Genomic DNA, 25,267 nt, shown 5'->3' with positions numbered 1-25,267 from the left:
CTGTGTGGAAAATCAAGGGGCCGACCTTGTTTTTGTAGGAGGAAAGAGGAGCGAGAAAACCAGTGATCCTGAGATGGGAAGGTATCTGTTCTGTTCAGGAAACATTGAGGAGGCCAGTGAGGTGGGAGCAAGCAAAGGAGAAAGGACAGAGGATGAGGGCAGTGAAGTGACTGGGGCACGTGGGGCAGGGGCAGAGGGGAGGGATGTTGTCACCTCAGGGGGAGAGTGAAAGGACTGGTGGGAGCAATGGCTCAGATAATGGATTCTGGTGGATCGTGCTGAGTGTTGATGTTGTGGTTGTTAGTTTTTTTTTATGTTTGTTTTTTTTTTTTTACTTTGATAGGACAGAGAAATATTGGGAAGGGTGGAGGAGATAGAGAGGGAGAGAGTCAGACACCTGCAGACCTGCTTCATGGCTCATGAAGCTTCCCCCTGCTGGCAGGGCATTTAAAGAGGAATTTCTTTCGTTTCTATTTTTTATTCTAATTTTATGGAAGTGCGAGTTCCACAAAGTTTAAGACACAGGTCTTGCACCTGGACTAAGGTGTAATTTTATGCACTCCCACCCCACCCCCACCCAACACCACAGCCCCTCACTCTGCCCTGAAGGCCTCCACTGTATGAGAGTCTAGATGTTTGAGTTCAAGGAGACAGTGATCACTCAGGGTGTGTGGATGGACACAAAGATGGGTCAGGTCTGCACAGAGAAGTGAGTGAGAAGTGGGGCCATCTGTGAGAGGGGAGGAGGAAATAATCAGATTGATTGTGCTTGTGTGTGTGTGTGTGTCCTCTTATCATCTCTCTTCATCACTAAGGACCCCACCCCACCCCCAGCCATTGGGGGTGCACATCCCACTGTGACTTTCTGCCTCTGTGGTAACTGTTCAGAGATTCTCCAAGGCTGTTATAGAGATCCAGGGAAGAGCAGCACCTTATTAAGAGGAAGGAAGACAAGGAGTGGTGGCAGTTGGTATGTATACAGGATGTGTAGGTGAGCGTCTCATAGGACAAGTGGAGAGTGTTGTGGAAAGACCGTAAGTCTTCTTACTGGCTTTAATATATATATTGGTTTGGAACCAGGGTCTCACATATGTGCCATTTTACTATGTCAGCCAATTTTTTCACTAAGAGAGAGAACAACCCCAGAGCTTCTCCTAGTGCTCTTTCGCCTTCCAAGTGGTGTCAGGGTTCATGCCTGGACCCCACTTATAGCAAGGCATGCACCCTACTAGATGAGCTGTCTTTTCCCAGTGCAGTGGGCTCTGGTGAGATAGCTCACCTGGAAATGTGCTTGACACAGCATGTGTGCACCCCACTGCCCTAGGAAAAGCTTTGGGGCTGTGGTGTCTGTCTTTCTGTCTCTCTGTCTTTGTTTCTCCCCTTTTATTGGAAAATGTTAGGAGTGGCGAAGCCCCAGAGATGGGGGGGACTGCTTTGCCACACATGTGCCCCAGGTTCAAGCCTCACCCCTACTGCACTGAAGGAAGCTTTAGTGCTGTGATCTCTTTCACTTTGAGCTCAAGGGGGCCTCTACCTCTCTGCATCTGTATTTATTTAAGAACAAAACAAGGGGCTGGGCGGTGGTGCATCTGCTTAAGTGCACACATTACAGTGTGCAAGGACCCAGGTTCAAACCCCTGGTCCCCATCTGTAGTGTGTGTGGGGGGGATTCATGAATGGTGAAAAAGTGCTGCAGGTGTCTCTATACAAAATAAACAAAGTAATAAAAAAAACAAATTATATCCTAATATACTGGTTGGGGTTTGATAAAAGCATGATTTTTATTTTTAAACAGACACAGGAAAACATGACATTTATATGCATCTCTTTCTTTAAACATTCAACTTCAAGCAAGCTTCACACTCGGAGGGTTTATTTCAGGCTTGTTCTGTTGTGGTCAGGCTGCAGCCTTTATGCTCCCCTTTTTTCTGAGGCCACAAATACACCATGGGGAGTGATTGGGGCCAGTGCCTGGCATGTTGCAGGAGTCCCAGAAGGGTGAGCCTTAGTAAGATAGCTTCTTACTGAGGAGGACTCAGTTTAAAGTGTCCGTGTCGATTTTCTTTGAGACCTTGTGATTCACCGCGTTGTTTCCCCTGAAAATCCACCCCCTGATTTTGCCCCGGATGGGGGTGGCTTCCCAAACACCACTAACCCGATATTCATGTTCACGCACGAACATGTGCTCAGAGACATTTTGGGTAAGACTTCGAGAAAGGAAGCAGAAAACTCCGAGTGTCTTTGTGCCCCTCTTCATCACACGAACACCGAAATCATAGCCCGCACAGTTAGCAGCACCCTTGTCAGTCTAATGATGAAACTGGAGCAGGCTGACTGTGTGCAGGATAAATGCTGTGGGTAGGTTGGGGATTAATCAGAAGATTTTAGGGCATGCATCCACACTGCATCTCAGCGGTCCCTAGAGCCAGGTGCCTTGTGAGTACTCTTGGCCCTCAGGGCCCCATGGTGACCTCCAGCTGGACTGTGGCTTGTAGTCCCGCTTGCTGCCAGCTGCTAAGGGCGAGCGCCAGTCTCCGTGGCCAGCAGGGGGCGCTAGAAACCGCCGTTCCGGGGGCTGCGCGGTCTGGGCGGCGGGCAGGGACCAGACAGGCACAGGCGGCGCTGCTGCTCCAGGCGGCACAGGCGGTTCTGGTTGGAGACGCGGGTGGCCACGCCCAGCCCGCAGGTGGTGGAGCAGGGGCCCCAGGCGGTGCTCCATTCCGGGCAGAGACTGCCAGAGGGAGGGGGAGACGCGAGGCCAGAGTACTGGGGGTCTGGGGAGAAAAATAAAGGCGGGGTGGGGGGGGGGAGGGTCAGCACGCTGAAATCGGGGCTCCGCAGGTAAATCAACTCAGTGATGGAAGCTAATGCATTTTTTTTTTTTTTGCCTGCAGGGTTATCACTTGGACTCGGTGCCAGCACTACGAATCCATTGCTCCTGGAGATTATTTATTCCCTTTTGTTGCCCTTGTTATTTATTGTTGTTGTTATTATTATTATTGTTGTCATTGCTGTTGTTGGATAGGACAGAGAGAAATCGAGAGAGGAGGGGAAGACAGGGGGAGAGACAGACACTTGCAGATCTGCTTCACTACCTGTGAAGCGACCACCTCCCCCCACCCCACCCCCGCAGGTGGGGAGCTGGGGGCTTAACCCGCTGAGCCACCGCCCATCCCCCATGATGCATTCTTTTAAACATTAAATACATAGGACAGAAGGTAGTGCAGTGGAGGGGCCAAGTGGTGGCACACCTGGTTAAGTGCACACACTATAGTGCTTAAGGACCTAGTTCAAACCCCTGGTCCCCACCTGCAAGGGGAAAGTTTGATTGCTTGCGGTGTCATATGGTCACGTGGCTTAGCGTGGCTGGGCCTCAGTTTCCTCCAGTGCGCCAGTGCGGACAGCTGCTTATTAGGGTGCAAGAAGGTCAGGGAAGTGAGGCGCTGAGCTAGTGGGGGTGTGGGGGGTGGGGGTTGAGGGGGTGAGGGGTGGGGGTGGGGTTGAGGGGGTTGAGGGGGTGAGGGGTGGGGGTGGGGGAGGCTGGACGGGAACCTCCCAGTGCTGGCTGTTAGGCAGCTTGAGGTTGCTGGCTGAGAAGGTCCCCCAGTAGACAGTGAGTTCCTCTTTTCTGTTCCCACAACCTCCCCCCGCCCCCAAGCTCCTAAAATGAGTAACATCCTCAGGAAGGAGTTAGGGGACCCGTGACCTGAAAGAGAGTGGCTTTGGCCCAGCATTTGCACCTCAAGTCTTGTTCCTCTCTGTTCATATCTGTTGCCCTTCCTTCTTTTATACCAGTGCTGTGCATCTGGGGTTGGGGGCTGACATGGCCCCTTGGGAACAGTTGTTGATGCCTGGGGACAGGTTTTTTGTTTTTTGTTTTTTTTTTTAAGGGCTACAAGAAATGTAGCCAGGACTCTAAGTCCTACAATGCCCAGGACAGACTCCAGCAAGGAATTACTAGTTCCAACTAGAGCAGAGGTGAGAAACCCAGTGGTATGCACATGCATGATGGAAACCAAGCCACATGCATGATGTCCTATCTTTCAAAAAATGGATTTATTGGATAGAGACAGAAAGAAATTAAGACGGGAGGGGCAGATAGAGGGGGAGAGAGAGACACACACCTACAGCATTGCTTCACCGGTCATAAAGTTTTCCCCTACTGGTGAGTATGGAAGGCTGGAATCTGGGTTCTCCCACATGGTAACATGTGTGTTCAACTAGGTGTGCCACAGACCAGACCCCCTGTCTTGTTCTTTAGACAGGATGTGAACTCATTGCATTGCACTTGTCCTATGTATGTTTTTACTTAAAAAAATTATTTATGTATCTATGAGAAAGAGAGGTTAGGGTTAGAACATCACTCTGGCACATGCTATGCTGAGGATCAAACTTGGGGCCTTATACTTAAGAGCCTAACTCTTTATCCACTGCACTACCTTTTTTACATTTTTATATTATTATTATTATTATTGGATAGATACAGAGAGAAATTGAGAGGGAAGGGAAAGACAAAGGAGAGAAATAGAAGACACCTCTGGTTCTACCTCACCACTCAAGCTTTCCCCCTGCAGGTGGGGACCAGGAGCTTGAACCCGGATCCTTGAGCACTGTAGTGTGTGCACTTAACCAGGTACACCACCACCTGGATCCTCCACTGGACTACCTTCTGGGCTGCTGCCCTATGTCGTCAATGTTTTTGAGAATGCATCACCTTCCATCACTGAGATGATAGCTGTTGCCACCCATGGAGGGTCCTGTGTAGGTGCTCACTGCTCTCTGTGTTAATTCAGCCAGCTTTTGCAACTCTATAGGGGCATGCACCTTCCTGCCATCTTCACTAAGCACTTCGAGCACATATGACACAGAGAAGTGAAGCCACCTGCTCAGAGCCACATGGCTAGGAAGTAGTGGGGCTGGGCTCAGAACCGAACCTGGACTGACTTCACAGACATCCACCATGCGCTGCTGGCTCTTATGTGGTACTATCATGAACAACACCCTCTCTCTGATTGCCTTTTTGCTAGAAACAAAATGAAAACACACACTTATATAATACTAGTTATTATTTTAAATCTAGCAGTGACTGGGGATGTCACTCAATAGTACAACACATGTTTTTGTATGTAGGAGACACTGAGTTCAAACCCTGGTGCCAATCAAAATAAAATAAATGAATGTAAGATGCTTAGTAATTTTTAATAATAAAACTTCTAAAACTCAAGCATCCGTTCTGTCTACCACCAGTCCCAGCCCCCACAGCCAATCACTGTTACTGTTTTGAGTTTCTCTTTTGATAAGCACAAATGATAACTGATTGATAATATGTAATGGAATAAAATTATATAGATATTAATGTGTACCCTGCAGATAGAATAAGAATGTACATTATAGTATATTTCTATTATACCTTTGCTATGAAGTGTCAGGATTTTGTTAAAGCATTTTAACTTTTTTAATCTTTCACCAACTTTTAATTTAATTTGTTATTTAAAATTATATACTTCAGGGGCTGGGCAGTAGTGCACTGGGTTAAGTGCACATAGTAGGTAGCACAAGGATCTGTACAAAGATCCTGGTTCGAGCCTCTGGCTCCCCACCTGTAGGGGGGTCACTTCACAAGCAGTGAAGCAGGTCTGCCGGTGTCTGTCTTTCTCTGCTCCTCTGTCTTCCCCTCCTCTCTCAATTTCTCTCTGTCCTGTCTAACAACAGCAGCAACAAAAATGGAAAAAATGGTCGTGAGGAGCAGTGGATTTGTGGTGCAGGCACTGAGCCCCAGCGATAACCTTGGAGGCAAAAAAAAAAAAAGGAAAAAATAAATAAATAAAAAGATATACTTCATCAGAGACATAACTCAGTGGAAGATCTGTTATGCACATATAAGACCCTGAATTCAATCCCTAGCACTGCAAAAGAATTTCAAATAGAAAATAAGTAACCCAAGCAAAATGATATACCATTGCTTCTTGTTTTTTGTTTTGTTTTGTTTGTTGTTTTTTGTCACTGGGCTTATCTCTGGGGTTTCAAGTGGCTATCCCACCCTTTTTTTCCCTTTTTTTGGTCCTATTTTATTTGATAGGACAGAGAAATTGAGATAGGAAGGGAGGGGGAGATAGAGAGGGAGAGAGATAGACACCTACAGCCCTGCTTCACTATTAGTGAAGGTGAGGAACAGGAGCTCAAACCTGGGTCCTTGCTCATGATAAGCTGTGTTCTCAACTGGGTATGCCACCACCCAGCACCCTGTTTGATCCATTTTAAGGAGGGCCCAGGACTCTCCATTCCTGCTTCCCTAATGCAGAGTGAAATGACATGTGCACAGTATCTAGCACATACTAGGCTTAAAATAGATACTCATTAAACATTTGGGTGTCCTTTTCTCCTCCAGACTTTCAGGAAAACCTGTGCATTGAGGTGTCCTAGTGGTGAAACCCCAGGCCACCCATCCCTATGCCCACCCCTTGACTCAGGCCTGCCCTGCACTCACCTTGGACTGGGAGGGACTGGAGCCCCAGCCCCCAGCCCTGCTCGCACACCCACTCAGGACAGCACTTTCCGGGGAGCTCGACCCTCCTGGGGTGGGGGCAGTCCCAGCTGGGCAGCCTCACGTCTTCACTGCACAGGGGCATGCAGGTGAGGCCACCGTCCTGGCAACGGCAGAGCACCCTGCAGTGTGGCTGGAAGGTCTCCCCATCCCGGTACAGTTGGCCGTTCATCTCACAGCTCCCATCATCCTCTTCCCCTGTGGAGGAGGAAATACCAGTTGGGTTGCTGTCAGTGACCACTCCATAGGCCACCTTCTCCACAGGATCCTCTCACAGAGCTGGCCTGGGTCCCCAGGGGACACAGCTCTCACATGGTCTGAGCCCCAACTACTCTCTTTCCTCCTGGCAGCCCATCCTGGTGTCTGTGGGAAGATAGCCTGGCATGGGGTCTGGCCTTATCTCAGCCCCTTTGGCAGTGTGGACCTTGGCCAAGTGAGTTCACTTGCCTCATTTTCTCACCTCAAGATGGGTTATAACAATACCTATTTCACAGGGGTGTATATAGACTGAATGAGATAAATCCACTGCAGAGGAGACCTTCAGTGGGTTGGAGCTAACTCTGCTGTTTTCAGTAGTTCTATTATAACTCATCTGTATCAGTAGTATTCACTATTATACCCACACAGATTTCATGAAGTCTATGTTCATTATCCATCTGCTATGTTGCAGCCACTGCTGTCAGGCTAGGGGTTTCATTGGCTGGCTGTGTGACTTTGCGCAAGTTTCTTAAGGTCTCTAAATCACCTTAACAGTAGCAATCATGGGAACAGTCCCCTGTACCTTCAGTTACATGAGAGAATGTGTGTGCACACACATCCAAGATGTACAGCAGGTGCTCACAAAACACTCAGAATAAAGCCCACAAGCTGTGGACTTTATTACCACCCAGGAACATGACAACTGAGGCCCAGAGTGTCCATTCTGGCTCTCCTTGCCCAGCCAGCACAAAGCATGGATAGGGCACAGGAGCTCAGAAAATGCCTTTTGAGTGAATGCCTGGCACACAGCTTAGCACCTGAGAGATGCTGATAAAGTGATCCTGACCCCTGACAAATCAAGAGAGCTATACTTTGCCCCTCCTATGAGCCAGCTCATGGCTCCTAGTCAGGGGGCCAAGACACCATCCTTGTCTTGATGGAGTTTTGGGTCAGTATGTGTGGGAGACAGATGTGAAAGTTACTACCTCCAGGACAGAGTGAAGGTCTCTAGTGACCTTCAAGGTGGCTCAGAGGGAGAGAGAAAGGGACAGTAAAAGGAGCGTCCACTCTTCCCTTTTGCGGCCATCGCCGGAGCTCCAGCAGCCAGCATGAATTTCAATCCCTTTGTGACTTCTGACCGAGGCAAGAACAGTAACAGGCATTTCAATGCACCTTCCTGCATTCACAGGAAGGTTATGTCTTCCCCTCTTTCCAAAGAGTTGAGACAGAAGTACAATGCTCAATCCATGCCCATATGAAAGGATGATGAAGTCCTGGTTATTTGAAGGCATTACAAAAGACAGCATATCAGCAAAGTAGTCCAAGGTTACAGGAAGAAATATGTCATCTACATTGAGCAAGTGCAGCAAGAGAAGGCAAATAGCATGATCATCCATGGAGACATTCACCCAAGCAAGGTGGTTAACACCACACTCAAACTGGACAAAGACTGCAAGAGGATCCTTGAACGCAAAGCCAAGTCTTGCCAAGTAGGAAAAGAAAAGGGCAAATATAAGGAAGAAACCATTGAGAAGAAGCAGGAATGAAATCATTTTATATGCAACTTTCATTAAAAACTGCTAAATGAGAGGGGGGGAAAAGAGAAGAAAGGGTCATCCAAGTGCATGATGGCGTCATTCAGGCTGGTCTGGGGCAAGGACGTACGGTGAGTAGGCTTTCCTGGGTCTTGGAAGAGTGAGTCTTGGGTGGGGATACAGTGGCCTGAGGTGGCTGTCTGATAGAGGCTGAGTGGCACTAACACCAGGAGGGGGCATGCAGAAATATACCCTTGTGACAGTCCTGTAAACCAGTATTCCCTCAACCAACTGATCCTGGAATTGTAAAAAGAAAACTATGGGGTCCAAGTGGTGGCACACCTGATTAAGCACACATATTACCATGCACAAGGACCCAGGTTCAAGTTCCCACTCCCCACTTACAGGAGAGAAGCTTCATGAGCAATAGAGCAAGTACTGCAGGTGTCTCTCTGTCTCTCCACTTCTCTGTTTCCCCCATCCCTTCTTAATTTTTCTGTTCTATCAGCCAAAGTAAAGGAAAAAAAAAAAAAAAGGAAAAAATGGGCAACAGGAGCAGTGGCTTTGTCATGCAGGCACTCAGTCTCAGTAATAACCCTGGTGACAATAAAAAATTTAAAAATATACATTTTTAAAAAGTGTAAAAGATTGAGCGCACATGGCGCAGAGTGCAAGGACTGACGTAAGGATCCCTGTTCGAGCCCCCGGCTCCCCACCTGCAGGGGAGTCTTTTCACAGGTGGTGAAGCAGGTCTGCAGGTGTCTATCTTTCTCTCCCCCTCTCTGTCTTCCCCTCCTCTCTCCGTTTCTCTCTGTCCTATCCAACAACGATGACAACAATGATGACAACAGATTAATAACCACAACAATGATAAAACAAGGACAACAAAATGAAAAAAAAAAGTTTAAAAGAAAAGAAAGGGCTGGGAAGACAGCATAATGGTTATGCAAAAGACTTTTATGCCTGAGGCTCTGAAGGTCCCAGGTTCAATCCCCAGCACCACCACAAGCCAGAGCTGAGCAGTGCTCAGGTCTTCTTGCTCTTTCTGTATCTCTCACTAAAATAAATAAAATATTTTTTAAAATTCTTTAAAAAAAAGAAAAGAAAAAAGAAAACCTTAAAAAAGGTCCACAGAGACACATGAATTTAGAAACCAGGCAGAGGGAGGTCAAATGCCAGCTCCCTGCTTGTTGCCTATGGGACTTAGGGCAAGTTACTTCACCTCTCTGGGCCCCTGGAGGATGAAAGGAGCTGCTGTGCCAGAAGCATTTTGCCCCAGTTCTGACACATAGCAGGTGCTCAGTAAACAGAAGCAGGTGGTGTCCCTCACTGCAGTGTGTGTGTTGGGGTGGGAGGGGAGGGAACGCAGGACCCTGTCAGCTCTCCCACTTCCTTCTGGGTCACAGCAGTTGGCTCCCAGTCATCACTGACTGTATGAGCTCCTGTTTCCTAGAAACCAGGGGGCAGCTGGGCCCTAACCCTTCCTCCAACCTGGCTGAGCTCCCTTCTCCAGCAGGTTCCAGCACTCTAGCCTGGGGCCTTCCTGTCACTGAGATGACTGGTAAACACAGGACTTGTTTGGGAAAGTCAGCTGGAAGGGCGGTCATTTTAGCCAGGTTTCCTGGCGCCTCTCCTGGGCCCTCCAGCTCCGAGTGGGTTGGGGTGAGGGTGGGGGTGGGGGTGGGGTCATGACTACCCCCATCATGGGTAGGCAGCCACCCCACCCCACCCTGCCTTGGGGATCTGTAAGCTTCTTTGTGCAAGGGGTCCAAACATTTTGAGACACCTCCTAGTTTATATGCTCTTGACATCCCACCCACCCCCCACTTAACATGTGTATAACTGCCAAAATCCCACTCCTTTTACCACCTCTCTGCCATTCCCATTTTCCAGCAACTCCCTTTAAAGAACATCTGAGCAGAGTCCTGTCATCTAATTTCCCTGTCCCTCCCCTCTGAGAGTCCCTTGCAGAAGAAGGGGCCACAGAGTTGTTTCATTGTTCTGGTTATCTACCCTTAGCCACCTACAAACTGCATGATTCTCAGCAGGTGGTTTAACCTCTGATTGAACTCTCTGAGCTCCAGTCCCCTCATCTGTAATCAGGGGTCTTAAAAGGACCTTCATTGGCAGTTGGGCTGTAGTGCAGCAGGTTAAGCGCATGTGGCACAAAGTGCAAGGGCCACTGTAAGGATCCTGGTTCAAGCCCCCAGCTCCCCACCTGCAGGGGAGTCGCTTCACAGGCAGTGAAGCAGGTCTACAGGTGTCTATCTTTCTCTCTCCCTCTCTGTCTTCCCCTCCTCTCTCATTTCTCTCTGTCCTATCTAACAACAACATCAATAACAACAATAATAACTACAACAACACTAAAAAAGGGCAATGAAAGAGAAAATAAATAAATAATAAAATAAAATTTAAAAAGGACCTTCATTATGATTAAGGATAAAATGAAATTATAGATAAAAAGGACTTAAGTACATGTGTTGTCAGTGTGCCCTGCTAGAACTTGTGTCATTTATGCATTCAACATTTTTTTCCCTGTCTAGTTTTGCTTGGTAGAACAGAGACAGATTGAGAGGGAAGGGGAAGATAGAGAGGGAGAGAAAAATAGACACCTGCAGACCTGCATCACCACTCAGAAGCATCCCCCCTGCAGGTGGGAAGCATGGGCTCAAACTCTGGGCTTTGAACATCATAATATGTGCACTCAACCAGGTGTGCCACTGGCCCGGGTACCTACTATGTGCCTCCCAAGTACTATCCTAAGCAAATCCCTGCCTTCACTGGAGCTGTCACTTGGGTGCAAAGAAACACAATGAATAAGTAGAGTTTATTGTGTGAGATGGGAGATGGTGGTTAGTATGAGAAAAAGGAAGAAGGGGCGACTGAGGGAAGCATCTCTGAGGAGGTGATGTCTGACGATATAAAGGAAGCAAGGGAACCTGTCCTGCAGTTGTCTGAGAAAGAGCCACTGGCTGGTAGCAGGCACTGTCTGTGCAAATGTCCTGAGGTGGGAAGATGCCTGTCTGCTGAGGAGGTGGGATGCTACGGAATAGTAAGGGGCCTTGTGGCTGCAGCAAGGAGCAGGAGGAAGCTTGAGGAGGTGAAAGGGAAACTAGTAACTGGGTTCTATGAGACCACATGGTCACTGAGAGAGAGGACTTGGGCTTTCATTCTGAGGAGGCAGAAGTGGCTGGGGGGGGGGAACATGTTGGCAGAGGACATGATGTGACTTATGTGTTAAAAGGAGCCCTCAAGCTGGTGTATCAAGAGTGAAGATGGGGTCAGGAAAAAAAGCAGGGGGATATTTGGGGGCTACCACCAAATGTGGTTTCTGGAGACACTGTAAAGAGTTTGCTGTCAGGTTGCCCAACATGACAGAAAGAAAAATGTTTCGAGAATGACTAAGAGTTTGAGCTGTATTCTCAGGAAGGACAGAAACACCTGACACAGAACAGGGAGATATAGGATGTAGGGATCAGGAGCTTGAGCTTACCCTAGGAGCAGGGATATCAGACAAATGATGTGAAGGTCTTTTGGACAGCAGACCAGAGCCCAGACCTACACTTGGTCTCTGGCCTGGCTAAGACTCACTTGAGGGGTGAACAACTCTCTTCTCTGAATTCAGCCGGAGTCTGGTGGGACAGCCTGGCTGGGACTTGCAGGAGGGAGCAAGAGCCATGGAAACTCTTGACTTCCTGGTGTTGGAAATCTGAATCAAGATGGAATAAGAAAAGTTTCTTACTAAGAGTATGAATGCTCACCAGCAGCTGTTATGCGCTGATTATATGATGTGGACTGGGCAGATGAATAATGACAGCTAAGACAGTGGGGCCAGCTCCCTGAGTTCAAATCCCAGCTCGGTCACTTATGAGTTGTGTGACTCTGGACAAGTTGTCTAATCTTTCTGAGCCTCTTTTTCCTCCTCCATTTATAAAGTGGGGTTATAGCACTAGCATCTACTTCATGGGCTTGGTGTGAGGTTAGGCAAGTTGATATTTGTGGAATTCAGTGCCTGGCACATGGGAGACATTGTACAGTTGCTCAATAGATAAACGTTGCCAAGAGCTTTACACATGTCGTGGCTAATCTGAACGACAGCTATATAAGCTAAATGGTACTCATCTCTTGGCTTTCTCCAGAAACAATTTAATTAGCAATCCTCTCTCAGCTTTTGTAATCACTCATCCTTCCTCAGATTCCTCTCATCAGATGAAACATTTAATAAGGATTTACTACTGATAACTTTCTGTTTATGAATTTTATTGTTTTTCTTGTTTCTCACAAGGTTTTTCCTATAGTGATTCATGCCCTCATCTGTTGCTCTTATTTAAAGTGTGATATGTATAGATGATTGTTGTTAAAAATTCGTGGGTTCTAGCTATCTGGGCTAGCTTCACGGGCGGGTAACAGAGATGACCAAAGACATACGGCTGGGCAGGGAAGCTGTATTTCTTTATTCAGGAACAACGATTCATAAACTAAGACAAACTAATCACCAAACAGAACTCTGCTGCCTCTTTCTCGCGGCGGTGGCGCAAGCACTCTCTCTTACTCTCCAACTCTGGAACTCTCGAACTCTGCCTCTCTCTCTCTAACTCTGCAACTCTTCAACTCTCCCACTGTGGAACTCTGGAACTCTGGAGGGGTTCCTAGGGGCGGGGCCAAGCGGGCCTGCGAAACTAACTGGACTGATCCAATTCTCTTGGCGGGGGAGAACTACCCAATGTAAAGCATACAACAGATGATAGAGGTGAGTTACTCTCCAAAAGCTTTAAAAAATCAAACAAACAAGAGAGTTAGTGCAGCAGGTTAAACGCATGTGGCGCAAAGTGCAAGGACTGGCATAAGGATACCAGTTCAAGCCCCTGGCTCCCCACCTGCAGGGGAGTCGCTTCACAGGCAGTGAAGCAGGTCTGCAGGTATCTTTCTCTCCCCCTCTCTGACCTCCCCTCCTGTCTCCATTTCTCTCTGTCCTATCCAACAACAAGGACATCAATAACAACAATAATAATAACTACAACAATAAAAAACAACAAGGGCGACAAAAGGGAATAAATAAATACTAAAATATTTAAATAAATAAATAAATAAATAAATAAAAACAACTCACCACTTTTCATTTTTCTCCGAAACAGTAATCCTCAGTTAAGGATTTTATATCCTAGGGGACATTTGGCACTATCTGAAGGCAGCCCTGGGTGCTGGGGATACTTCTGGCATCAAGTGGGCAGAGGCCATGGCTCCTGCTCTGTATCCCATCATGCATAGGGAAGCCCACACATGATTTTCCATCTCAGTTGTCCTCAGAGCAAAGTTGGCACCCCGATCTGAAGTCCCAGAGGGCCCCCAGGACCCCAAAGAGAGGAGAAAACTGTAGCATAGCAGGGACAGTAGCAGTTAGTAAGCTTGGGGTTTAAACTGTTCTCCAAGGGGGGTGTCCAGTCTGGGAGGGAGACAGAAAGAATGCTGCTCAGAGCCTGTCTGTGGTGCTTCCAATGTGTAGCACTGAGCACTCTAGTTAATATCGCTGGGCCTCAGTTTCCCTCTCCATCAAGGGGACTGAAAGTATTGAGCTCATCGTGTCTCTGTGTTGTATATAGGAGCTGTTGTCTGTAACTCGTGATGTATATACAGCACCTGGCATGTTATCTAAAAGGCCACACTTACATTTTTCTAGAATCAGTGTGAGAATTCTAAGGAAGGAATTATGGCCTCTCGTTTGAAGGCTTTGGTCGAGTATCTCAGGTGTTTGAACTTGGCTTTGCAAGTTGGCTGTGATGTGGGGAGGTCTGCTCAGGGTAAGCAGGGATAAAGCAAAGGCCAAGAGGGGGAGAAGCAGGGCTTTGGCTAGAATGGATGCATGAAAGAAGGTAGAGATGGGGGTTCTCTTATGCTCAAGACCCCCCCCACCCCGTTTTTGACCCTCCCAAACACCCTCAGTCCTGCAAACCTGCTTACAGAGGCACGTGGCTCTCCAGCTGCCAGGGCCTGCCCCGAGCTGGCAGACCAGGCCTTGGCTGGAGTCACAGATGTGGAGATGGTCACAGGGCTCCCCCAGCTGTCGTGCACAGACTGGGCAACAGCCGCAGCCATCTAGCACCAGAGACACCCCTGCAGGGCATCGGGGTGCTGGCCGGGGGCAGACACACGGTGTTGGGCACAGCTGGGCACACACCTGTGGGGAGAGAGAGACCTCACTCAGCTGTGGTCATTCAGGTGAACAGTGAGAACACAACTGGCCACCGGTCTGCCAGGCTGGATCCAGAGCCATCAGACAGACCTGACCTTGAACCCTGGTGGCCCCATGGCTCTAAGAGGTAGTGCAGATGGTGGTTGTGATCAAGGACTCTAGACCAAACATTTAGTTCAGATTCTGCCCCTCATCAGCTGGTTGACTTTAGGAAAGGTATTCAAGCTCTGAGTCTCAGTTTCCTCTTCTAGAAGGAAAAAAAAAAGAGAGAGGAAGAGGAATTAGAGGAGAAGGAGAAAGAGAAAAAGAAGGAAGAGAAGAAGGAGAAGGTAACAACAGTACCTAACTAGAGGATTACTTTGAGGACTACATGAAGCGGTGCTTGGTAAGCCCATGGCACACCACCTGCCATGCATTCAGCTGGGATGACTGTCAGTGTGAATTACAATAAAGGGCCTGGGACCTGCTCTCAAGGACTTAGAGGAAGTCAAAGCCAACACATGGAAGGGTGAAAACAGCAGGACACTGTTCTCTTCCCAGCATGTGGGCTCTGGCCATTTATATCTTGTGAGCTGAAAATAAATAAATAAATAATATCATAGGTTTTTTTTCTTTATCTTTGGAACAATCCAAAACATCTTTCCAACTCTGGATGAGAAATGAATCAGTTCAGGAACTTGGTAAAATGCTAATCCCTGGATCTTCTATGGGAAGATATCAGAATTCCAGAGGTAAGGCCCTGAAATTTGTATTTTGTTAATGTGGTGACAGGGCCTTGAATTGAGCAACCTCCCTGGGTTGATTTTTGCATACTTAATTTTAGAGAGAAAGGAGACAGACCAAGAGGAGGGCTATCACAGCACTTTTCCACCAACCAGGAGCTCCTAGCCAAGACTTAAACCTAGGCCTCACTCATGGCTCCATTGGGTGAATTATCTCCTAGTCCAGGAATCTGTAAACTTTTTTTTTTTTTGCTCTCAGGGTTATTGCTGGGGCTCAGTGCTGGCACTACGAATCCACTGCTCCTATTGGCCAATTTTTCCATTTTTTATTGGATAGGACAGAAAGAAATTGATAGAGGAAGGGGAGATAGAAGAGAGAGAGACATCTGCAGACCCACTTTGCCACTTGTGAACTGTTCCCCTTGCATGTGGGAAGCTGGGGGCTCAAACTAGGATCCTTGCACAGGTCCTACCTCTCAGTACTATGTGTGCTTAACCATGTGTGCTGCCGCCTGGCCCCTCTATGTATTTTTTATATTTTTTTATTATCTTTATTTTATTTATCACATAGAGCCAGCCAGAAATTGAGAGGGAAAGGGGAGGGGGAGGGAGAGAGAGAGAGAAACAGAGAGAGAGAGAGAAAGAAAGAAAGAGAGACACCCGCAACACTGCTTCACCACTTGCAAAGCATTCCCCCTGCAGGTGGGGACTGGGGGCTTAGACCCAGGTCCTTGTGCATTATAATATGTGTGCTAAACTAGGTGCACCACCACCTGGCCCCCCTAAGAAAAATTTTAATGTAGTGCTAGCGGGTCTCATGCATGTGCTCAACAGTTGAACCACCTTCCTGGCTCAGTTTTTATTTTTATTTCTATATTCTTTTAAAGTCACATGGTTGAAATACAGAATTATTTCATGATTGTTGTTATTGTTTTTATTTATAATTGTACAGAGTCAGAAATTGAGTAGGGACGGGGAGATAGATAGGGAGAGAGGGAAACACCTGCAGACCTACTTCACCACTTGTGAAGCTTTCCCCCTGCAGGTGTGGACCAGGGGTTGAACCTGGGTCCTTGTGCACTGTAGTGTGTACGCTTATTATTATTTCTGTATGGGGGAATCTAACCCCTATCTAACCTCTCTCATCTAATCTCTATCTCATCTAATATCTCCTTGGCTACATATACAGAGAGAGAGAGAAAGAGAGAGATTCTGTTGCTCTCATATGACACTGGGGATCTAACCTAGGGCTTCACACATGTAACACTCTACCACGGAGCCACCTCTCTGAGTCTGTAGATTTAATTGTCAATCCAGGGGGTTTCTGATACAAAGGTGGTGTGGGGCACTTCTGCTCCCATCTAACCCTTCTCCTGCCACATAGAGATGGGAAAACTGAGCTTGACAGTTGGGTGTTGCTGCCTCACTGAGGCCTCCTGGGATTCCTCCTATAATTGGGAGCAGCCTGGGGCAGAATCTGCTTCCTGGGGCAGGGAATCAGCCCAAATGCATTCATTGCTCCCCACTACCACCACCCCAAAATCCATCAGGACAGAGATGAGCCAGTCAGGAGTCAGGAGCTTTGGACTTCCTGTATATCCCAATAACGGTGTCATTGAGAGGCAGGCATAAATCGAGGTGTTCCCATGTTCCCCAATCATTAGTTTGGTAATACCTTGGGAGACAGGAGGGTTTTGTCCAGAGAAGGGAAGGCTTGCAGCTCAGGAAGGTAAAATTAGTGACCTCAGAGCTCTTGTGTGGTGCCAAGCAAGCAATGACCCCTTTGCTCTGGTTTCTACCCTACCCCATCCCTAGACACCATTTACCCAGTTCTACAAATTATCAAGTTTCAGTGACTTGCAGTTCCACCAGTGGCCTGCAGTTCCCACCCTGGTCGCCAGGGGCCACTCCAAACTGGCAAGCAAAGCAATGTCTAGGCGGGAGTGGGGGAAGGGGTGTAGAGGGTGGGAGGAGTGGGGGGAAGGGTTTCCATGCTTAGAAGCCCAAGTTTTCCATTCAAGAAGACACTAACAATTTATAGAAAGTGAGTGGTGTACCCAGAGCTTCACAGGGGAGTGAGTTCTCATCTCCTAAGAAAGGACCAGGTGAGGGGGCTGAGTGATGGCGCAACAGGTTACGTGTACGTATCACTATGTGCAAAGACCCAGGTTCAAGCATCCTGCTCCCCACCTGCAGGAGGAATGTTTTGCGAGCAGAAAAGTAGGTCTGCAGGTGTCTCTCTTTCGCTTTCACTCTCCTTCTCTACTCCCCTCCCCTTCCTATCAAGTATAATAGAAAGAAAAAAAAAAAATAGCCACAAGGCATGGTGGATTCATAGTGCCAGCACCAAGCCTCAGTGATAACCCTGGTGGCTATTAAAAAAAAGGACCAGGTGATACTAAGAGGAGGTGTGGCTTGAGCTGAGCTAGCAATATCAGCAGCACCTCCAGGTCTTGCAGAAACTAAGGACTCAGCCTCAGGAGGTGGTGTGGTGGTTAGAGTGACGAACCCATGACCAAATGGTCCCGAGTTTGTTCCCCAGCATCATATGTGCTAGAGTGATGCTCTGGTGTTCTCTCTCATTAAAAAAAGAAAACAACTTAAAAAGTATTGTTTGTTTATTTATTTTATTCTAATGAGAGAGAGATGCAGAGGGAAAGCTACAGAGAGAGCAAAAGACCAGAGCACTGCTCAGCTCTGGATTATGGTGGTGCTGGGGATTGAATCTGGGACCTTGGAGCCTCTGGCATGAAAGTATTGCAGAACCATTATGCTATTTCCTCAACCCCAAAAAATATATCTAAAAAAGGAAGAAAGAAAGAAAGAAAACTGAGGACCCAGGAATTCTTTATGAATCAAAATCTTAGTTTTTATAAATCCAGAAGTGAGTCACACAGAGCTGATAGGAGATGCAGTCATCAGGACTTTGAACTTCCCTTCTAAACCAAAGGCTCAGCTCCCCTGGCTAGTGAGAAATAGCTCTTGGCTCCCTCCCATCAAAGTATTGAATCAGAGGTGCCAGGACATAGGCCTTGTTGGGGTTCCCCACTTGGGAGCTGTCTACTAGGTAAGCTGGCAGGGGCAGGGCCAGGTTGGGGGGAGGCAGGCACAGTATCTGCAGTCATGATACCCCAAACGGGGTTCCTAGTAACATGGATGAGTGTGGCTAACGTCTACCATGGGTGTGGAGGATGCTATCTAATTCCAGGGTGAGAACCATCATTTTCCCACTTTGAAGAGGGGAGACTGAAGCTCAAAGCAGTGGAGAGATACCCCCAACAAATGTTAGGGCCAGGATTGGAATCCAGGTACACTGAGACATCAGCTAAGCCTCTGCCTCAATTTACCCAACAGTTTATGAGGGATAGTGACGGGTTTCAAAGGTGTCTTTATCTCCATACTCATCACCTCATCCCCATGTTCAGCTTATCCACAGCACAAGAATCATGAGGCCCCCAGGCCTTCTTTGAAGCAAAAGTGGAAATCCATGCTGTGACATGCTGTGTGACCTTGAGCACTTGGCTTCTCTCTATGATGAGGGAGTTGTCCCCTCCTCTGTAATGTAAAGTAGGAACTACCTACTAAACTTGGACATGACAAGGCTTCTATGAGGTCATGGGCTTTCACAGTCAATTTGGCTTTGCTTGGTTCTGGGTCTTGCTGCCTGCCCCTGTCCACAGCCCGGTCCCTGAGCCCACAGCCTGCCTGCAGGTGGACCCTGCTCTCTGAGGACTGTTTTGACCTTTCATTTTTGTGATGATAAAGTCCATGTTCTGTCCAGGAGGCTGCCTGGCTTCCCAGGACCCAGGAAAAATGGTAGTTAGCAGGGTGCAGCCAAGGTGCCTTCACTTGTATCTTTAATCTGGGACCCAGAGTCCAGAGTTCCCTGCTCCAGAGTCCCTGCCCCACCCTTGGGATCCTGCTCTGCTAAGCCCCCGTGGAAAAGGGGACAGTGGGACTAGGCTACTAGCAGGGCCTCAGCTATCCCCAAGGCACTATTCAGGACTCAGGAAAAAGGACTTCTATCCACATTCTTCCAAAGGACATGAAAGCTCAGTGACATCATGGTTGTGATGAGGTCAGGCCCCATGAAACGGGGAATGCAGCTTTTGCTGAGGGGAATGACAGAGCCCAGCGACTATGGCCTTGGTCTAGGTTAAGGGTTGAGAGGCACAGACTGAAGCTCCTTCCCTCCCACACAATATCGAAGCATATTCTGGGTTCCACCTATCCTTGTTGCTCTGCGGATGCTTTGCTGTGTGGCTGTGGGAAAGTTGCTTACCCTCTCTGAAGCTTGTCTGACAAGAGGGATAAAAAATTCCTTTTGGGTTATTGGGCACATTATTAAGTAAGCTTGATGTCTCACAAAACCTTTGAAAAATGTCTCATCAGGTGTCTCCTTGTCCCCTTCTGGCTTAGAGTCTTAATGCCCTTTGGCTAACAATGGCCATTCAAATCCTAGCTTGTGCAAAGACAAAGCAGGTCATGCTGGAGTCCCCCCACTTCTACAGAAGACCCCACTTCTGCTTTGCAGAAGGCTGTGGAGATTGGTATTATTGCACAGGTCCTGTTTGGGCATCTGCCATGTTCTGGTCCTGTGCTAAACACTTCAGTGACGTACAAATATTTTAAAAAATTTTTTATATTTATTTATTTATTCCCTTTGTTGCCCTTGTTGTAGTTATTATTATTGTTGTCGTCATTGTTGGATAGGACAGAGAGAAATGGAGAGAGGAGGGGAAGACAGAGAGGGGAGAGAAAGACAAACACCAGCAGACCTGCTTCACCACCTGTGAAGCGACTCCCCTGCAGGTGGGGAGCCAGGGGCTCGAACCGGGATCCTTACTCCGGTCCTTGCGCTTGGTGCCACCTGCGCTTAACCCGCTGCGCTACAGCCTGACTCCCGACATAATTATTTTTAAAACATTTTATTTATTCATTATTTATTTAGGATAGAGACAGAGAGAAATTGAGAGGGAAGAGGGAGACAAGAGAGGGAGAGAAGGAAAAAGACACCTGCAGCATTGTTTCACCAATTGTGAAGTTTCTCCTCTGTAGGTGAGGACCAGAGGCTTGAACCTGGGTCTTTGTGCATTGTAACATGTGTGCTCTGCCAGGTGCTCCACCTCCCAACCCCTAAAGTCTTCACAAAGGTTTGGTAAGTACTATGTTCCCTCACTAAGGAAACAACTGAGGTTCAGAAAGGAGTAGGAACTTGCTTGAGGTCACTTAGCTGAGCTGGCCAGAGTCAGCTGTCTGAACACCAGAGGAGGAAGCCAAGCTGTACCCCACATGGGGGTGGGGGGGCTGCAAGTTTCCACACCTCCCCCACTATGCCACAGGAGTCAGCAGAACACTTTGGGGCCTGGGGCCCCCTTACCTTTGAGAAGAGGCAGAGGAGGGAGAAGGTCAGGAGGTGGGTCTGTGGTGTGCCTCTCATGTCACTGTGTCCCCTACAAGCCATCTTTGAGCCTGGGAGGTAAGACCTGTCAGTCTTTATGTTCCCAAAGCTGTGAGGTCACTTCCAGACACCACACACACACACACACACACACACACACACACACACACACACAGCTTTCTTTCCATTCTTTGCTTCCCTTCCCATCCTCATCCCCCCTCCCAGTGACAAGCCCATTTACCTGAAAGTGAGACGGTGCCAGCTACCAAGGGGGGGCGCCTGCCAGTCTGAGTGAATGTCACCAGGCCCTGTGCCAATCCCAAGAAGTGTGACAGGATGGTAGGCTCCCTCCCAGCCCCAAGGGTCTCACCAAACTGCAACCAGTTGATACAGCCCTGCCCACAGAGCCCCCCTGCCCAATCTCTGGGGGTGAGGGGTGGTGGTGGTGGGGGCTGCAGATCCAGAAAGTGCTCGGCGGAACCCCCTTAGCAGAGCAGACCCCAGTCCTCCCTCTGAGCCCCGTGGCCTGGCTCTGGGCAGCTTTGGGCTTGCGGTTTCTGGCAGGAAGATTGGCAGCAGCCCAGACGGGGGGTGTGATCAGAGCAAAACTTCCCTGGGAGGCCAGTTTGCTCTTGGCAGCAAGAGGCCTCCCCAGGGCCTGTTTCCCGGGCTCTGCAAGGCGGTCTATGCAGAGGGGCCTGAGCAGGCAAGACCTACTGTGTGCAGTGCTGGCTGGGCATGGCTAAAGTATCTGGATGAGGCACACTTGTCTCCTTCATTTAAGCCAAGTCTGAGGTCCCCTCAGCAGGGGTCAGACATGCAACCCTGACTTTGAGCCAAAGCCACAGAGGAAATGATGGTGGGAAAACAGTTGAATGACTGGGAATACTGAGGAGGGATGTTTCTCTCTATCACATATATGATGTATGTATATATATCACACATATATATAACATATAATACAAATATATATTATATAGTACAAATATATAAATTTAAATATAAAGTATAATATATAATAAAATGTGATATAATGTATATTTATATAGTGTAAATATATATCATAAATGTGTATCATATGTAATAAGATATATATATATATATATCCCACACCAGCACACTGCTCAACTCTGGCTGATGCTGGTATGAAAGATTGAACCTGGGATCTTGGAGCCTCAGGCATCAGTTTTTTTCCATTATGCTCTCTCCCAAAATTCATCCAGGGGTGGTGAGTGGCGCACCTGGTTGAATGAACACATTACCTGTACAAGGACCTGGGTTCAAGACTCCACTCCCTTCCTGTGGGGGATGGGGAAGGGAGGGAAGGGGGAAGCTTCATGAGTGGTGAAGCAGTACTACAGGTCTATCTCTCTGTCTCCCCCTCCATCTCAATTTCTCCAACTTATCTAATAAAAAGCAATTTTCTTTTTTTTTAATTTTATTTATTTATTCATGAGAAACATAGGAGGAGAGAAAAAGAGCCAGGCATCACTCTGGTACATGAGCTGCCGGGGACCGAACTCAGGACCTCATGCTTGAGAGTCCGATGCCTCATCTACTGCACCACCTCCAGGACCACAAAAGTAATTTTCATAAAAAGGGAAAAAAAATACTGGAAAGGCTTCTGGAGAGAAAACAAGCTCCCACCACTGCTCTGCTCATTCCTCCTTCCTCCTCTCAGTGATGCCCATGGCAGGGCCAAGCAGGACCACATGGGCACCTGAAGATGGGTCTCACGTGTAGAGGAAAGGACACTAGAAACACAGGGAATAGAGATATCAGATAGATACCAGGAAGACATCAGGAAGGGACTGTTGAAACCAAGATTATTGAACCTAAGACAGTCTTGACTGTCTGGAGACCAACCAGACTTACAGGGGAGGTGTCCCGATGCAGAACAGGAACTTGTTCCAAGACCGGCATGATTGCTTCCACACCTTCTGTGAAGAGGAACTGGCCCTGCTTCAAGCACCTGAGAACACTCCATGGGGCTATGCTGGAATTGGCACGCAGAGACCTGCGCTTCAAGGAGCAGATCCTGGAGCTGCTGGCACTGGAGCAGTTCCTCACCTACACCACACAGGAGCTTCGTGACCTGACGGTGGAGAGTGAGGTGCAGGCATGTGCTGAGCTGGAACACCTGATGAGAATCCTAGAGGCACCCTGAGACCAAGAACTCAGTGCACCCCAGACATGGAGCAGGAAGTTGCCCATATGCAGGGCCTTTAAGAAAACAGGGATGGGAGAGCCCCCCCAGAATGTGGAGGCTGAGATGAGTGGTGACAGACAAGAGCCAGCAGGGGAGGCATCTCTGTATCCTCAGCCCCCTACAAAGCCATTCAGCACAACAGTCTCATTCAAGGAGGAGCTGATGCCACCACAGAGGAGAGGGCACAGACCTGCCCACCAAGATGCAGAGGGAGAGGCCAAGGACCAGCCCAGGGCTGAGGGGGGAGCAACTAATCTAGTTTAATCTAGAATAAAAATGTTCTGTTTATTGTTTTTAAATCTTTTTTTCTTTTCTTTTTTTTTAATTTCTTTATTGGGGAATTAATGTTTTACATTCAACAGTAAATACAATAGTTTGTACATGCATGACATTCCCCAGTTTCCCATATAACAGTACAACCCCCACTAGGTCCTCTGTCATCCTTTTTGGACCTGTACTCTCCTCACCCACCCACCCCCACTCCAGAGTCTTTAACTTTGGTACGATACGCCAGTTCCATTTCAGGTTCTACTTGTGTTTTTTTTTTCTTCTGATCATCCCATATTCATCCTTCTGTTTCTGACTTATTTCACTTAACATGAACTTTTCAAGGTCCATCCAAGATCGGCTGAAACCGGTGAAGTCACCATTTTTTACAGCTGAGTAGTATTCCATTGTGTATGTATGCACCAAACTTGCTCGGCCACTCATCTGTTGTTGGACACCTGGGTTGCTTCCAGGTTTTGGCTATTACAAATTGTGCTTCCAAGAACATACGTGTACACAGATCTTTTTGGATGGATGTGTTGGGTTCCTTAGGATATATCCCCAGGAGAGGAATTGAAGGATTATATGGTAGGTCCATTTCTAGCCCTCTGAGAATTCTCCAGACTGCTCTCCAGAGAGGTTGGACCAATTTACATTCCCACCAGCAGTGCAGGAGGGTTCCTTTGACCCCACACCCTCTCCAGCATTTGCTGCTGTTACCTTTTCTGATGTATGATATTCTCACAGGAGTGAAGTGGTATCTCACTGTTGTCTTTATTTGCATTTCTCTGACAATCAGAGACTTGGAGCATTTTTTCATGTGCTTCTCGGCCTTTTGGATCTCTTCTGTGGTGAATATTCTGTCCATGTCCTCCCCCCATTTTTGGATGGGGTTATTTGTTGTCTTGTTGTTGAGTCTGGCAAGCTCTTTATAGATGTTGGTTATTAAACTCTTGTCTGATGTATGGCATGTAAAGATCTTCTCCCATTCTGTGAGGGGTCTCTTGGTTTGGGTAGTGGTTTCTTTTGCTGTGCAGAAGCTTTTTAATTTGATGTAGTCCCATAGGTTTATACTTGCCTAAGTCTTCTTTGTAATTGGATTCGTTTCTGTTTTTAAATCTTTAACATACTATTTTTTTAACCAGCTCTGGCTATGGTGAAATTGAAGGTTGAAACTAAATGATTGGAAGTCAAAAAAAAAGAAAGGAAGGAAGGAAGGGAGGAAGGAAGGAAGAAAGAGAGAGAAAGAAAGAAAGAAAGAAAGAAAGAAGAAAGAAAGAAAGAAAGAAAGAAAGAAAGAAAGAAAGAAAGAAAGAAAGAAAGAAAGAAAATAAAAAAGGGGGCAGGTGGTAGCACAGCGGGTTAAGCGCACATGGTGTAAAGTGCAAGGACAGGGTAAGGATCCTGGTTCTTACCCCTGGCTTCCGACCTGTATATGGGGGGGGGGGGTCACTTCATAGGCAGTGAAGCAGGTCTGCAGGTATCTATTTTGCTGTCCCCCTCTGTCTTCCCCTCCTCTCTCGATTTCTCTCTGTCCTATCCAACAGCAACAACACCAACAATGATAAAAAAACAAGGGCAACAAAATAGCTCCAGGGGCACTGAGCCCCAGTGATAACCCTGGAGGCAAAAGAAGAAAAAAAAAAAAGAAATACAGAATAGAGGGCTGGGTGGTGGTGTACCTGGTTGAGCATACATATTACAATGTGCAAGGACCCAGGTTCAAGCTCCCGGTCTCCACCTGCAGAAGGAAAACTTTACGTAGGGTGAAACAGGGCTGCAGGTGTTTCTCTGTCTCTCTCCCTCTCTATCAACCCCCCTTCCCTCTCAATTTCTGGCTGTCTCTATCAAATAAATAAAGATAATGAAAAATAAAAATATATTTTAAAAATTACAGGAACTAGAGCCTTGATGATACCTGGGGCTGCCACCATGTGCATTCTGGCCTCCACCTATAGATTTCATTTGTGTAATTAAAAAAAAAAAGGATCACAGTCTGTATAGTGAGGTAAGAATATTAATATGCTAATATAATGTTGTGATGTCCCTTATTCTCTGTGTATGCAATGTGGGGTACCTTCCTGTGTAACCTGCCATTACTTCAAAGTCCTTGTTACGGACATAAGGTGCTAGTCGATTTTTGTTGTTATGTATTGGGAATGCTTTCATTTGTTCTAGTCAGTGAGCATATTGGGTTAGAT

The 25,267-nt window shown here is 47.5% G+C and overlaps 2 protein-coding genes across 2 annotated transcripts; one reads left to right on the top strand and one right to left on the bottom strand.

The window, feature by feature from the left end:
- Window positions 1-1,763: 1,763 nt before the first annotated feature.
- Window positions 1,764-21,113, bottom strand: CCN5 (cellular communication network factor 5). The gene is made up of 5 exons (XM_007530898.3): window positions 20,832-21,113; window positions 20,570-20,661; window positions 14,236-14,452; window positions 6,488-6,742; window positions 1,764-2,774 (listed from the first exon to the last, which is right to left on the bottom strand). Exons 2-5 carry the CDS (start codon window positions 20,651-20,653, stop codon window positions 2,554-2,556), a joined length of 777 nt encoding a protein of 258 aa, XP_007530960.3. The 5' UTR covers window positions 20,654-20,661; window positions 20,832-21,113; the 3' UTR covers window positions 1,764-2,553.
- LOC103120448 (large ribosomal subunit protein uL24-like) lies at window positions 7,852-8,330 on the top strand. Its single transcript, XM_007530874.2, is given in 1 exon segment — window positions 7,852-8,330. A coding segment is annotated over 1 exon segment (438 nt). The 3' UTR covers window positions 8,290-8,330.
- Window positions 21,114-25,267: the final 4,154 nt, after the last annotated feature.

Source organism: Erinaceus europaeus, chromosome 1 (genome assembly GCF_950295315.1).
Source record: "Erinaceus europaeus chromosome 1, mEriEur2.1, whole genome shotgun sequence".
NCBI lineage: Eukaryota > Metazoa > Chordata > Mammalia > Eulipotyphla > Erinaceidae > Erinaceus > Erinaceus europaeus.
Note: the sequence above shows the minus strand (reverse complement) of the source record. Positions and strands in the feature narration are given on the sequence as shown.